Raw genomic sequence first — 16,287 nt, forward strand, 5'->3', positions numbered from 1 at the left:
TTGTTTAATTATACCTTTTCAGAAATGTTGTCAAGGCAACTTTGATGTTAAAACCATGCACCTACAGACATACTCACTCAGATTAACTTATCACAATTAGGGTATTTATGGCTTTGCAATTTGCTTTAAATATTGTGCTACTTTCTGAGTTACACTAAAGGAATCTATACCTGTTACATTCTATGTCTACAACAAACTATCTTTTATTGTTATGTATTTATTTCTTTTTCACAGGATTCCAGAGAAGGTTCTCTATCTTTTGACGGAAATTAGGAACCTAATGAAACAGAATCAAGACTCAGTGGCAGACACAGTATCAGTAAGCTCTATTGAGCAACTCAATACACTGGATGAGTTGGATACTCTGGAGGGGAGACTGAGAGAGGATGAATATCAGGCCAGCTTGGTAAGTCAAGTTGAAGTTATGGTACTGTTATTACATTGTAAGATTAGAATGTTGTTTGTTATGAATTGCTTCGAAACAAAAGTAAACAGTAACATGCCATAAGTTTTGGTTGAATTAATATACTTATATAATGATTTTCATACCACATATAAAGTTCAAATGTTCTTTTTACAGAAAATTACTTAAGAAGGATTGGTGGGACGAATGCCGATGACCACGTGGAAAAGGCTATGCTAAGGTAAAATAGAATGAAATTAGTGAAAGGTTACAGTAGCTCAGTAGGTAGAACTCAGGTCCATGGATCCATATAGACTGGTACAAGTAGTGGTAGGGATAAAGTTTTTTGAGTTTTGAAAATGTGGTAAGGTATATACTTTTATTGCCTCATTGTAAGATAAGTGGAATGTTTAAAATAAGGAAGTGGTGTTCATCCACACACAAATCATTAATCAGTTGGTCAATGATTATATATGTACATCAAGAACATCGATCCATACTTTGAATTTGCATCCTCAGATATGTTACTGGTAATTTTTCAGAATGATGACAAACTCGCCCATGTCCAAAATGAACATGAAGGGGAAGAAAACCAAGACTGCGTTTCATGTACTACTTTGTGTGTGTTGATTAAAGGTAAAAAGTAATTATAATAATATTTTTTATATAGAGATATGAGAGAAATTAAACCATCACTCATATAAAGCGATCTGTATACATAACACCTTTTGTTCAAGCTAAAATCATATCTTTGTGTTTGCTACCACTACACACACATATATATATATATATATATATATATATATATATATATATATATATATATATATTTCATTCAGTGAGTAAGCTTAGGGGATATTCATAATTAAGAATTTTTTATATATAATAACACAATATCTGTCGTTTTAGTTTTAATGTTATACACACAAGTTTTGAATAACTTAATAATAGTATTAAATTGCATGTTAATATTATTTCAGATTCAGTCCTCCTGACCTTTCCAAAGACAATGGAAACGGAACTTCAGGATATGATCAGTCGATTTCTTAAATATGCCCCTGGCAGAACGTGGGGGAGATGGAAGGCCTAAGCACTAGGACCTCTTTGCCACCCAGAAAAAAGAAGAGCTTATGTTGTATATATTTGAAATTAAGTTGTTGTTTTTAATTATCTTTGAATACAATTTTTGAAAACAATGTATCTTTGTTGTTCATTCATCATCAGCATCAGTTATAAGTATTTAACAATGTCATTCAAAGAATAGGCACGTGAAGATCGGGGGTAGAATAGGCCTTCAGCAACCCATGCTTGTCACAAAAGGCGACTGCGCTTGTAAAAGGCGACTAACGGGATCGGGTGGTCAGACTCGCTGACTAAGTTCATGCATGTCATCGGTCCGAACTGCGTGGATCGATGCTTATGTTGTCAATCACTGGATTGTCTGTTCCAGATTCGATTATTTCAAACCGCCATCATATAGCTGGAAACCCAAACCATTCAAAGGAAGGGAATTACACAATGGGCAGCTGTTGAGTTATCACTGCTGAGGCCATCTCATACCAATCAGTGACCTTGGCATTGATATTGAGTGGCATTTCTGGTTAGGGGTCAGCAGTCGTATTAATTTCCAGATTTACAGTATTAGTTTTTTTCCACACTTCTTTGAGGTTAGTGAAATTGGTTAACACCCTAATTAAGCTAGCTATAGCTCAGCTTATTTATTGTTTAACTAAAACATAATGGTTCGTTTTTTGGTGTGTATTATGACCGTCTAGAATATTTCACTGATCTCAAATATCAGGGAGGCCACCACTTCTTGAGCTGATGCTGTACTGAAAAAAAACCCACTTTTTCAAGGTTTACAAGGGGTCCTCTGATACATCAACGTTGATACAACGTTGACACAACGTTGACATCTGACGTTGAAACAACGTTGAAGTGTCAACGTCAGTTCAATTTTCATATGAAACCAATTTGCAACGTTGTTTCAACGTTGAAGAGTGACGTTGTTTCAACGTTGTTTCAACGTTGTAATGCCTGCTGGGATGACATTGGAACAGGGCTAAGGGACACAAGAGATTGGAACACGGCTAAGGGACACAGGACACAGGACATTTGAACAGGGTTCCAATGTCCTGTGTCCCTTAGCCCTGTTCCAATGTCCTGTGTCCCTCAGCCTTGCTCCAATGTCCTGTGTCCCTTAGCCGTGTTCCAATGTCCTGTGTCCCTTAACCGTTTTCCATTGTCCTGTGTCCCTTAGCCCTGTTCCAATGTCCTGTGTCCCTTAGCCCTGTTCCAATGTCCTGTGTCCCTTAGCCCTGTTCCTATGTCCTGTGTCCCTTAGCCGTGTCCCAATGTCCTGTGTCCCTTAGCCGAGTTCAAATGGCCTGTGTCCCTTAGCCATGCCAGGATCCGGTGATTCATTATCTTCGACTTTCCGCACACCCGATCCCGACCCCCAACCAACAGTGTTCCATTGTCATCAGAATAACTGTGTTCTTGGGTTGTGAAAATCAATTTTCTTCAGCAGATATGTAATCATCCATACAACACATGTGAGCACACGACATACATACGTGTGACTTGACGTTGGCAAATAAGTAACCTTATTGCATACATAAAGGTCTATATCTACATGTACATCTGAGCCATTGTGCTATTATGTCGTCTTGATTTCAATACATAAGTCATTCCTTTCCTGGTTAATGGTTCACAGTATCATGTTTACCATATATTTTATCATCCAAAACTGGCTTCCACAAGAGATATGCTTGGGTGAGATATCGCTCCGATAGAATTGCATGTTTTGCAGACCACTTTGGCGTCATCGGTGACCATGACGCCATCAAAAGACATCACTAATCGCTCTGAAACTTGTTATCTGTGCTTTTTTCACTCAGGGCACTGTTTTCCACAAACTGAAAAAGTTGAAAGAAGGATTTTGGTTGAAAAATAGACTCTCTAATATGTTAATATCAAATATATCAACACTCGTCGACAAATGTTGAAAATCCTTGGGCTGAAAAATAAGATCACTGCTCATAATTTTGCGTAAATATAAAACCTAGCCTCCATCTGCTTGAACAAAATCACATCTCGACCGCAATCTGGCCATCCTCATTATTTCGTTAGCAAACCAATAATCTGATCTTAGGGAATGAGTTAAAAAATTTACATCGCATCGGTAATGTTAATGTGATCTTACAATTCAAACGTTAAACTACTAATATTCACCGAATAACAAGAAGGTTTGCTTGCTTTCACTAGGAGGATTTGAAAGAAAAGTGGTCAAACAACCTGTGAGGAAAATGACTTGACTTTCATTTTATTCAATTTCACGCTGATTGTCTTACCCAATGGTTCACTAGCTGTATTTGCGGAAGTGTATATACACAATGTCTGTGATGGTGTATTTCCAACGTGCTTCAACTAAAGTGGGCTATGAAGAAACACAACATGTTGATGTGTTACTTATGTTTACAATGGAAAAAAAGTTATGTAAATTAATCTGAACATACAGGGATGTAATAACTTGCACTTTTTGAAAACGTCAACGGTTGTCAATTTTCTGTGATTTGGAGTATGTGTAAAACACACGCGATATATAAAAAATTCTACTTAACGGTACACTGTTTACAGCACACGCCATTTTCGTGCCTCATAAAGGCAGGTTAAAAGTTCATACTAGATTAGAGTAGCACATGTTGCTACTCAGAGAAACATCACTACCATTCTACCATGAATGTATGCATGCTTCTTCCTCCAAACAGGGAATATATGTATCATCTATATCAGTGCAACTGTTTCGCATTCCTTCAATTGTATATAATTCGAGCTGTCCCTCTTGTGTTTCACGGTGAGATAGCCTCGACATGTCTTGGCAACGTGGAAGTCCTGCGTTACATACTCTGGTAGCATTGGCACGTATACCACCTGGCTACTAGTTGGCTATATTACCTTCTCCTGTATAATACGTACGCGTCTTGGAATTATGTGTGGGTCTTTGCCACAGTTAGGTGCTGACGAACTCCTGGATAGAACGTACTGCGCATATTAAGAAGAGTTGTTTGAAATCATAGTTAATCCGTTTTAATTTATATTCATTGCCATGTATATGTATGGTGGTGTGAGGTGGTGTGAGGTGTGGACTCGCATACGATACAGATGTTATAGATCCTATGCCAAAAAAATAGGGCTCGTGAGAATCATCAAGACATAATTTCATATCTATATGGTATTGGCAAATGGAAATGATATGGTCATATCTTCTTGGGAGTAGGCGATCAGATCTAATGGCTTCTAATGGTAGTGGCGAACTAAATCATCACTTATATGGCCATTACCTCTGTTAGTGAAACATGCACGAATACTTCGAGCCATGCTGTTGATGAGTCGACCAATGTCAGCTTGACTCATGTTGTTCCACTCATCAGGAAGCGCAACACCGAGTTCATAGAGAGTAGTAGATGGATTTTGACGTTGACGTACGCGTCTACCAATGACGTCCCAGGCGTGTTCAGTGGGTAAAAGGTCTGGACTGAGTGCTGGCCATGACATGACATGGATGTATGGTGTGATGGATGAACTGGCACGATGAGCACGTGCATTATCATCTTGAAAGATAAAATGCTGCCCACCACGTTGAGCAAATGGTCCAATGACTATGCCAGGAAGACTACGAAGCGCAGTTCTACCAGTCCTTGTAATACCACTCCATACCTTTATGGACCCAGCCCCCAAAATGATAAAGCGATACAAGGTAAACGTCCATAAAACGCCCCTAACGCTCCAAACGTTAGGACGTATCCAAACTCGATTCCTTCGGTCATGGGAGTCGGGAGTGAACCTCTATTCGTCAGAAAACATGTCATTAGCCCAAGGTCGTTTACACCATTGCTGAAATCGTAGGCGTTTACAGGCGGTGGTGTAGGGAACCACAACACCACTGACGCCTCTGATTCAAATGACGTTGCACAAATAAAAGATCATCGTTCTCTAAAGATCAGATCTAAACAGCCGGGAGGATAAGTGTTTCACAGGGGAATAAATCTCACATTACAGTCAAATAAATATTTTGTAGCCTAAATGAAAAAGAAATCATGCTGATTTATAACGTGGAAAATACATAACTGTCACATTGTTGCCTCCCAATGCTAACACTGGTTATAACACTGGCCCTTGCAGCACTTTTACCGAAAGTTTCTTCCTTCTATATAGAAAACCATATCTATTTTAAGGCTGCTTAGTAACGATTCCGTAAACAGTACTAATCATAAAACATCTGTATCTCATGTCAACTAATCATGAAGTCATATTATTATACATTTATTGGCATGAATAACACAACAGACATATCACCTTGCTTGTTCCCCTTGCGGATAGTAATTACATGCGTTTACGGTTCCAGATCTAACCGCACCACCTGCGTATTTTTCGATTGGCTGTAGGAATTTATTACAAAGCCCGTAACTGGCACTCAATGTCAAAACCTCACGGGACCTCTCTACAAAGTAAGTATATTCTTTAACGTTTAATGGGTTTATTGAATCTGTGATCCTCAATGCTTGGGTGCTATAGTAGTTCGCGATATTTAGAAATGATGCCTTTTAGAGTATCATAACATGACTAAGGTGTATAAGAGAAAACACGTCTCCGTGGCTTTAGTCCTATTTTGTATGTAAACAAATAACTACAGGGCACAAAGCCATAATCTCTGACACATAGCCATGAGCCATGAGCCATGAGCCATGAGCCATGAGAGACAATGTGCCTGTAACACCTATTTATTAATAATCATTTTAAATCTTCCGTTTCAAAAGGCCATATCATGCAAGTCACTGTGTTGTATCCTTGGACGAGGTTATTGACTCGCTTGTCCCACTGTGATAGGACTGAAACAGTTGTTGACTGTGAAGTGAAATACCCATAAGCATTATGTACTCTAACTTAGAACAAAATACATAACAAAAACATATACCTACACACACAAACGCGCACACAAAACAGAACACGACCAATGTCAAGGATTATACTTGAATTATAGACATGAATAAACATCCTTTCTAACTATACAGTCGATGAGAACAAAAAGGAATGGATTCTGTCACAGTTTGGAGGATGTTGTCAGTTGTTCAGTTTTCCTGGATAGTGGTGTCTTGAAGTCTGGGACTCCTAGGCTTGTCGCTCTTCCGCCCAGTCAGGCTGCAACAGGCCATGCGCCTCGTGATTGTCATTCGGCTATAGCCAAAAGCGACGTTGCTCTTTGGTGAATCATGCCAACAACGACTTGATCTCTCTGCTGTAGCGTTAATCTCAGCATGTTATTTGTCACTGTCCACTGGTTTGAGTGTGAATGAACTGTACATCATCCCTCATACCCATATCTTTTTTAGGTTGGCATGCTGAAAGTGCAGTTTAGTAACGTTACCTTTGTTCGCCATTTACATCAAAAGTTATGCTATTTATGTCAATTATCCACATTCTTAGTACCTTCTTTGAGAGGCATTCAGAAGATGGAACACTTAGTAAGGATAAGATATATGGGTGAACAACTACTTTGTTACAGTTAGGTTGGTTGGTTTGTTGTTTAACGCCGCACACAGCAATATTCCAGCTGTATGACGGCGTTCTGTGAATAATCGAGTCTGGGCTATACAATCCAGTGATTGATATCATGAGCATCCACGATCCCGTTAGTCGCCTCCTACAACAAGCACAATCGCCTTTTACGGCAAGCATGTGCTGCTGAAGACCTATTCTACCCCGGATCTTCATGTGGCTATTTCAATTAGGAGTGACGTTTCAGCATCAGAACTTGCTTGATAATGGTGTTATAACCTACTCCGAAACTTGTACTGATCACGTCCTTGATAACAGTGTTGGAACATACACCGAAACGTCGCTCCTAATTGTAATAGAGAAATTGTACATCCATATCTTACTTACAAGAACTCCTACTTGTGAGTTCAAACGCGTTTTCTGTCAAGTGAACACTGGCTTTGTGCTACACATAGTGTTTCATTATATAAAAACACCATATGATACCGCTATTTGCATTGTTCATGCACCTAAATCTGTACAGTTATTATGTTTTAGTTAACAGTGAGAAATGTCTAACATTATTTCCATATGTTGAATTTGAAATGTGACGTAAAGAATATCTAAGCCTTCTTTTATGAAGAAAAAACAATCGCAACCCGTAAAAGCGAAGAAGTCCAAACATCGTCTTACTAGGAAAAGTCTCCTAGCAGTAATGAGTTTTTATTAGGAAAAAGTAAAACTTCATCCGGGATCTTACTGCCTACAGAAAGATCAGCTTGGTTCAACGGTAAGTACACGCAAAGAGGTTGATAAGTAGTTTGTAAGGCTAAGATTCCTGAAAGAACTCGGATCAACGACGAATTCTCATATATGTGGCATATTCACAATGAATGGCAGATTATAAATAAATGCTTTTACAGGCTTCTATGCACAATCATCCTCGCTATGACAATTCATTATCCTCACAATGATAACTAAAGCCTCATAGTGATCATACACAATTATTGCACTTTTTGATGGTGATGAGCGAACAAGCGTAGTATTGTCGGCAAGCGAGACTGTAGGAATATCCATAAGATATGCACGAAAGCCACATTGTGCTTGTCTAAGGGCTGTAATGAGATCATTTATGAAACAAGAAAACCCCCAGCAGAGATTACTCGGCCTTGGCCAGCACCTTGTTGAACCATATATCTGTCTGATTGTTCACCTTGGTAGGACATATAACTATTTGTATAGCAATAATGTAGTAATTTCCATTTATTACAATGTACCTCTAATGCCCAGTTTATGTAGTTTGTAAAATAATCCATCATGCCATATCCTATCGAATGCGGGGGCAAGGCTGGGCCAGTCGTCTAAGGCGCCGCAATTCGCTGTGCAGAGTTGCGTACCATGGGCACGCCAGAAACCTATGATTGTGGGTTCAAATCCCGGTTCGCTCCGATTATGTTTCTAGGTTTGTCAGCACCATACCCGTGCTCGTGGGTTTCACCGAGGTGGTAAACGTCTGAGACCTGCATCACTGCGAATTCGGGCTTTCCTCCCCCATTAAGCTGACACGCCGCGATATGAATTGAATACTGTTAAAGCGGCGTTAAACCCAACTCACTCACTCAATCACTCCTATCGAATGCTATTTCATTATCCAAGAAAGCTGCATAGACTGCAGAGTCCCTTTGTAATGTAATACTGAATGCCTTCGATCAAAGTAAATACTGACATTATAGCTTCGTGTTCTTTTCTAAAACCAAATGAAACTGTAGCATTTCAGGAGAATCCGGGTTAAGCTAACATAATTCCTCTTCTATACGTTTGAGCAGTAATTTTTCAAAGATCTTACAGATACATGATGTTAGAGTAATACCTCGAGGATCAGATTTTTCATTCTTCCCCTTATATATTCGTATGATAATGCCAAGACTATAATCATAAGGTACATATGGTAGTTTCATCATATGATTACAAAACATACATAAGGAATAAATATGATGTTCTCCTGCATAGATAATATGTTCATCTGTAATCTTATCCGGAACTGGAGATATATACCTGCTGAGGGATTTGACGGCCTCTCTTATCTCTTGACATGTAAATATCTTTTTCCAGTTCCTCGTCAGGACTCTCGTACCTGTTTAAATAGTTCCACCTTACTCGTTATATCTGCTTTAAACACATATTCAAATCTTTCAGAATGGTAGGCTTTGGCTAAATCTGAAAAAGAATCACCCCATAATCTGCAAATAGCTGAGGGTGTAGAACCACATTCATCCTTATAGTTAAGTATATGTATCTCGGCCACCCGCCCTCGTTGTTTTCTAACAGTTTCATAAAGAGAATTTATATCAAATTCAGCTGCCCCTCTCCATTTCCCTTAGGGTATTCGTTTTGGTGGACCTTTTCGATTTTCGATGGAGGCGCCTGAAATGTCTCATTTCAGTTTTATAACAGATTCGCAAATCTGAGTCTTCGTCCCTGGGTTTACCGTTTTTTTAGCCATGCACGCCGAGCAGCCCTCATACGATGTTTCCAAAATATTTCCAAAAAATATTTTATCATTTTTATCCAATTGGATATGTAGAAATGTGGTGTAGATACCACAGCGTACATTGACAGACATTCCTAACACCTCGATCCATATACGTGGCCCCCGCCAGTGGGTACATATACTGCTAAACGTTGATTGTATGAGCAGATACGGAAACCACTGCTATGTCCACGCCAAAGGTTTAGTGAAAGGAAGTAACAAATATGGCCCATAGAGCCATACATACACCAACAGGGAATATATGTTCAAGAATCTAAGAGATTTAATAGACTCAACAGTATGTGTTATTTAGCTTTATTGTGTTTGTTCTTGCTGACACTGTTAACACATTCTCCTTAAAATGTTCCATATCAGGTAGAGATGTCAACTGTAAGTCTAAGAGTAACTCCATTGTAACAGTTTAAATTATTCATATTCTTTTAGTTTCATGATGATCATTTAAGACTGATATGTAGATATATGCTCGGGTTTAATTTATTTCAGTGCGTGATGTGGCCAAACATGATTTCTCTGTCCCTGCTGTTGGGGGTGACTTTAACATCCGTGATTGACGAAGGGCTTGCAGTTGAAGAGGGCGCTGTACAAAACCCGGTTGTGTTTTTTGACATTGACATCGCCAGAAAACCTTTATTTGAAGGTAAGTGTTTCACTAGTCAGATTCAGGGCAATATTTAAAACGAGGTTGTTGGTTATGTTTCGCCACAGTCAACTATGTTTCAGCTATACCCGGCGGTGTGTACTTAATAACAGAGTGACAGACAGACAGTTTATTCAGTATGCAAGGCCACGGTAGAGTTCAGTTTTAACAGATACATAAAAATCAACGTGATATTGAACATAGTATAATACATTCACCTGAGTCTAAATACATGTTTCAAATACATTGCGAAAGATTTGATAACTTCTTCATTGGTCGAATTCTTCATTGGTCGAATTCATTGTCTTTGTGTGTAATATCTAAATTAGGTAGAAACTTAAATCTCAACGTTTTATATTTTTCATATATAAAAAGAACATGAAACTCGTCTTCAATCTCCTGGTTGGTACAGTAAGAACATACATAATTTTCAAAATCACTATTCTTGGTACTACGATATTTATTGACAATGAAGTTATGGAGATATATTCTAGATTTACAAAGAGCTCTCAATCGAGTTTAAACATTTTTCTGGTTGTAACAATGATTTAATACCAGCATAATGCTTGAGAAAGTGTGAAGAGGGTGCCAGTTTTGCTGAAATATGTCTAATAATTTTCATAAATTAGTCAGAGACACAGAGATCAGTGATACATATTTTTAGCAACGTCCCATGCAGCTGTCTTACGATTGCTTAAGTATAAATGGAAATGATATGGTATAAACGTTGGATCAATAGAGTAGGTGGCCGATTAGGTACTGTGTTTCTAAATGGCACATTGCCTGATACGGAAGTGTTTAAAGCTGGAGTGCCACATGGATCGGTACTTGTCCCTTTTCTGTTTCTGGTGTACACCAGTGAACTTATTCAAGTTGAATAAATACCACGTGGATTCTTAAAAACTCAAAGGATATGCTTGAGTGGTTGCAGTCTCAGAAAAGAACCAAGTTGAATTCTCTCAAAACGTTGTATTTCTTTGAGAGGCATTTAGAAGTTGGGAGTCATAAGTAATGAAAGGATATATGGATGAACAACTTCTTTATTACATTTAGGAGCGGCGTTTTAGTGTAGGTTCTAACACCGTTATCAAGCAAGTGATGTACAGAGTATGGTTGACAAGCCTATATTAAGGTGTGAAGCAATGTTTGTACAGTTGAGTTGATTAGAATGTAGTTACAATGGATTGGAGAAGCTTGTAATGTACACAAAAGGGGTTGATATATATGGTAAAATCTTAACAGGTGAAAGAAGTCATTTTGAATATGTATGTGAAGTTTGGGACGGATGTACAGATTACAAAACTTGAAGCAGCAGGACTGGTAACTGGTTTACAAAGTTTAAAGTTAAAAAGTTGTATTTTGTAACTTCTTTGGAACTCTTATCTGAGCGTAGGAGAAGCCTACGTTTCAGGTTAAAGATAACCTACAACGTTAAAGCTGCTCATAATAATCATGTCTTTATTACGCCTTGTAATATTTCCGAATCTTCATACCATCCTATATTGATATAAATTACCCTTTCAGTTAAGGAATAATAAAACCTTTTCTCGATTTAAATCCAGTATAAGAACATATCAATTCACACCATATTTCTCATACAGTCTCAGAATAATTAACATTATAGTACATAATTAAGGCATAAAGATTAGACAAGATTTAAACGAGGAACCACATTGCAGATGTGGCAACCCATGTGAAAACTCAAACACCTTTTTCTTTGAATGACTAGATTTTCATTGAGCTAGAAACGAATTGGTGCACTCGGTATTGTTAATTGTAAGGTACTCGCGATGTTAATATTGACAGAATGCTAGCTGGCAATGCAGCTGTACCTAACCATGTAAACGAAAATCATTTTAAGGAATGTACATACATATATAAAGAAAACAAAACGAAAATAAATGTCTTTTTGTCCCTTTCTGTCGATACGATTCTTTGCGTTCATTATATGAAGGTCGTGTGGGGAATGGAACCAAATTTATTTTTCACCCTGTGTCCTTTATGCCTACGTAGATCAGTCAGGGTGGTACAAAGTATTTAAAATAAACAAAGCAGCGAAAGAAATATAAGCAATAACACGTTTTACTTGATCTGTGTTGCATCTATATGTGTTACAGAATGGCCTGCGGAGGGGTGTGCAGGGGATTTAGACATAAACGGCTGTATTGAACAAAAAGAAGGAGGGAACGTGCGATCCCAGGCATGGAAGAATAAGTTAAAAGCAATGCGGAAGGAAAGAAAGGCAAAGTGGCTGCAGAGGATGACCAACATCAGAGAAATGGTGAAGGGTAGGCAGTCGCATAAGCAAAAGAGGCCCCAAAAAACAAAGGATAAGAAAAAAGAGAAAGATCAGGAGACAGACAAAGGCAAAGAGACACAGCAGCAAATACAAGAGAAGCAGAAGAGGCCCCAAAAAACAAAGGATAAGAAAAAAGAGAAAGATCAGGAGACAGACAAAGGCAAAGAGACACAGCAGCAAATACAAGAGAAGCAGAAGAGGCCCCCAAAAACAAAGGATAAGAAAAAAGAGAAAGATCAGGAGACAGACAAAGGCAAAGAGACACAGCAGCAAATACAAGAGAAGCAGCAGAGGCCCCCAAAAACAAAGGATAAGAAAAAAGAGAAAGATCAGGAGACAGACAAAGGCAAAGAGACACAGCAGCAAATACAAGAGAAGCAGCAGAGGCCCCCAAAAACAAAGGATAAGAAAAAAGAGAAAGATCAGGAGACAGACAAAGGCAAAGAGACACAGCAACAAATACAAGAGGAGCAGAAGAGGCCCCAAAAAACAAAGGATAAGAAAAAAGAGAAAGATCAGGAGACAGACAAAGGCAAAGAGACACAGCAGCAAATACAAGAGAAGCAGAAGAGGCCTCCAAAAACAAAGGATAAGAAAAAAGAGAAAGATCAGGAGACAGACAAAGGCAAAGAGACACAGCAGCAAATACAAGAGAAGCAGCAGAGGCCCCCAAAAACAAAGGATAAGAAAAAAGAGAAAGATCAGGAGACAGACAAAGGCAAAGAGACACAGCAGCAAATACAAGAGAAGCAGAAGAGGCCCCAAAAAACAAAGGATAAGAAAAAAGAGAAAGATCAGGAGACAGACAAAGGCAAAGAGACACAGCAGCAAACACAAGAGAAAAAGGAGAAAGATAATATAGATAAAAAAGAGGAAGAAGTTGAGCTAGAGAAATTAGAAGGAGAGGAGTGCAAGGGTGCTGCGGATAGTGAAGCCTGTACGAAGGAGATGGCAGAAATAAATGATGGGGAAAAGACAACCTGGGCATGGAAGATGTTGCAAGCAATCCTGAAAGGAAACAAAACAATAGCGCAAGTTAAGGAGAGCATAGGCGAGAAAAAGTTGAGGCGGATGAGGTCAGAAAAGGGTAAAGGGAAAAGATGGGCGTGGAGGATGTTACTGGCACTCCTCGATGGAACCAAAACAATATCACAGGTTAGGGAGACCATAGGAAAGCAAAAAGTAAAGAATTTGCAGTCGCAGGATGGGGAAGAAATCAACGAAGAAAAGACAGTAGAAGAAGCAGATCTGCTGGAGAAGTTAGAAGGAGAGGAGTGCAAGGGTGCTGCGGATAGTGAAGCCTGTACGAAGGAGATGGCAGAAATAAATGATGGGGAAAAGACAACCTGGGCATGGAAGATGTTGCAAGCAATCCTGAAAGGAAACAAAACAATAGCGCAAGTTAGGGGGGCAGTCGGCAAGCAAAAGTTGAGGCGGATGAGGTCAGAAAAGGGTGAAAGGAAAAGATGGGCGTGGAGGATGTTACTGGCACTCCTCGATGGAACCAAAACAATATCACAGGTTAGGGAGACCATAGGAAAGCAAAAAGTAAAGAATTTGCAGTCGCAGGATGGGGAGGAAATCAACGAAGAAAAGACAGTAGAAGAAGCAGATCTGCTGGAGAAGTTAGAAGGAGAGGAGTGCAAGGGTGCTGCGGATAGTGAAGCCTGTACGAAGGAGATGGCAGAAATAAATGATGGGGAAAAGACAACCTGGGCATGGAAGATGTTGCAAGCAATCCTGAAAGGAAACAAAACAATAGCGCAAGTTAAGGAGATCATAGGCGAAAAGAGGTTGAGGCAGATGAGGTCAGAAAAGGGTAAAGGGAAAAGGTGGGCGTGGAGGATGTTACTATCACTCCTGAATGGAACGAAAACAATATCGCAAGTTAGGAAATTGAAAGTGCCGTCGGAAAATGGGGCGGAACGTGCAGAAGAATGCAAGGGAGCTTCTGACATTGATGCTTGTATGAAGAATCTTGGAAAAGCTAATGGTCGGAAAAGGCCATCCTTTGGAGGTAAAATTTTACAGGCTATCCGGAATAAAATAAGACCAAGACAAGCAAATGACCAGGATGCTACTGCAGAGAGGGGGAGAAATTAACGAAAAGAAGATTGTGTGGAGAATGAAATAATGACTTTAAGCTAGGAAAAAAGATGACCCAAATGCTTTCAGGATACGTGCGAATGCTGCCACGAGAAACAATATTTTCTTTTTGTTTATGCAATGAATAATAAGAGAAGCTTGGTAACAATAAATGGTCGTGTTGGCAGTAGTGATCTCATTCTCAAGTTAATAAATGTTATTGAAGATGAATTATTGTCTTTCAGAAATTTCCACTGATAACAATCCCCCCATTAAAACGGTCGAAGATCCATTGAGTACTGGCTAATAGTATATAGATTTTTCACTCGCTAATTGTATAGTCATGGCCATATACGACATTGGTATGGAGATAACATTTGAAATCACGTAAAGAAATTGGTAAGTGATAATAAGGTATTATTCCCGAATAGCCTTCTTAAGAATTGTTTTTATCTCTTCTTTCCCACGTGGACTGTCTACAGCACACAACACGAGTAATGTCCGCGAGAAAACAAACATCTTACTATGACACCACGTACATAATGTAGTGACTGTTATTGGTGTTACATAATTATAGGTATCACAAACTACCCTCTGTCGATTTCAAATGTGTCAACATGGCATCTTTATGTCTCCAAACATGACGCTATTTTTTAGTCATTCACATGAAAGATGTGTACTTTATCACACAATTCAATTCAATTCTTTATTGTATGAAAGATCACAGGCCGACATACAGCGGAGTTAAAAAACACATTTTATAGGATATATACTCAAGGTAACAATTCATTTTGCTGCACAAAAGCATGGTGTTTATACAACGCTAGTTGATGTTGTATTAGAGGGTCCTTGCGGGACACACTATGCTTGTCGTAAGAGGCGACTAACGGGATCGGGAGATCATGCTCAGTGATGGTTGATGGATGTCATCGTGTACCAACTGATGTCAATCACTGGATTGTCCGGTCCAGTCTCTATTATTCACAGACCGCCGTCATATCGCTGGGAGTGCAGCGTTAAACAACAAACAACAACAACAACACAATTTCGTGCTATTTACAGAATCAAATGTCTTTTTAAAATCAATACAGACCACCTACAACTTTTGCGTTTCCTGTTGGATAAATATCTCTTGAAGACTTCATACATCATTACATTAATATCTACGGAAAAATCTAAACGATCACCAACATTTAACTTATCTACATACTGGAAAAATGAAATACTCAACAACACTAGAACCATTTTCTCATACAAACGAGAACTCGCAGCTCCATCAGCGTAAACTCTCTTATTCGGAACAAACGGACGAAGAACAAAGAAAAGATTCAACACAATTCGTCCGAATCTATTGATAGTACTATCGTAAGATATACGCTGTTCAACAGGGGCATTGTCTGCATCACTGTATACATCATCATGTCAAAAGTCTTCAAAATCTTCATTGTCTGTGCGGGCATTAATATCACCTCAGAGTAATATGTGTGAGGAAGTGAAATCAGATCAATACTCTAATATAAATGCTTTCTTCCAAAATCATTCTCCTATTGTAAAATGTGGAACCTGCCTGTTTTACTTTCAACACAGATTTTGAAACATTTAACTATCGGTGCTAAGGTTGATGCACTGGTTCACAACATCTTGTCTAACGCAGACACACACATCACAAGAACATCTGCCTGAAAACGACAGTTTAACTGAACATTTGGTAACATTTGGTAACCCGGTAGCCAGTTTAAGTCTAAGAAATCTGATATTTATAAATGTCTCCCAAT

The 16,287-nt window shown here is 38.8% G+C and overlaps 1 protein-coding gene and 1 long non-coding RNA gene across 2 annotated transcripts; both read left to right on the forward strand.

Moving 5' to 3' along the window:
* Positions 1 to 320: 320 nt before the first annotated feature.
* LOC139444308 (uncharacterized) lies at positions 321 to 1,696 on the forward strand. Its single transcript, XR_011651751.1, has 4 exons — positions 321 to 406; positions 581 to 644; positions 946 to 1,039; positions 1,384 to 1,696. It is a non-coding gene; the product is annotated as an uncharacterized lncRNA (long non-coding RNA).
* Positions 1,697 to 9,980: 8,284 nt separating this feature from the next.
* On the forward strand, positions 9,981 to 14,530 carry LOC139443588 (DNA ligase 1-like). The gene is made up of 2 exons (XM_071224555.1): positions 9,981 to 10,128; positions 12,246 to 14,530. Exons 1-2 carry the CDS (start codon positions 9,981 to 9,983, stop codon positions 14,528 to 14,530), a joined length of 2,433 nt encoding a protein of 810 aa, XP_071080656.1.
* Positions 14,531 to 16,287: the final 1,757 nt, after the last annotated feature.

The sequence above is a fragment of the Haliotis cracherodii genome, unplaced genomic scaffold, assembly GCF_022045235.1.
Source record: "Haliotis cracherodii isolate W230 unplaced genomic scaffold, xgHalCrac1.p SCAF_5, whole genome shotgun sequence".
In the NCBI taxonomy this organism is placed as follows: domain Eukaryota; kingdom Metazoa; phylum Mollusca; class Gastropoda; order Lepetellida; family Haliotidae; genus Haliotis; species Haliotis cracherodii.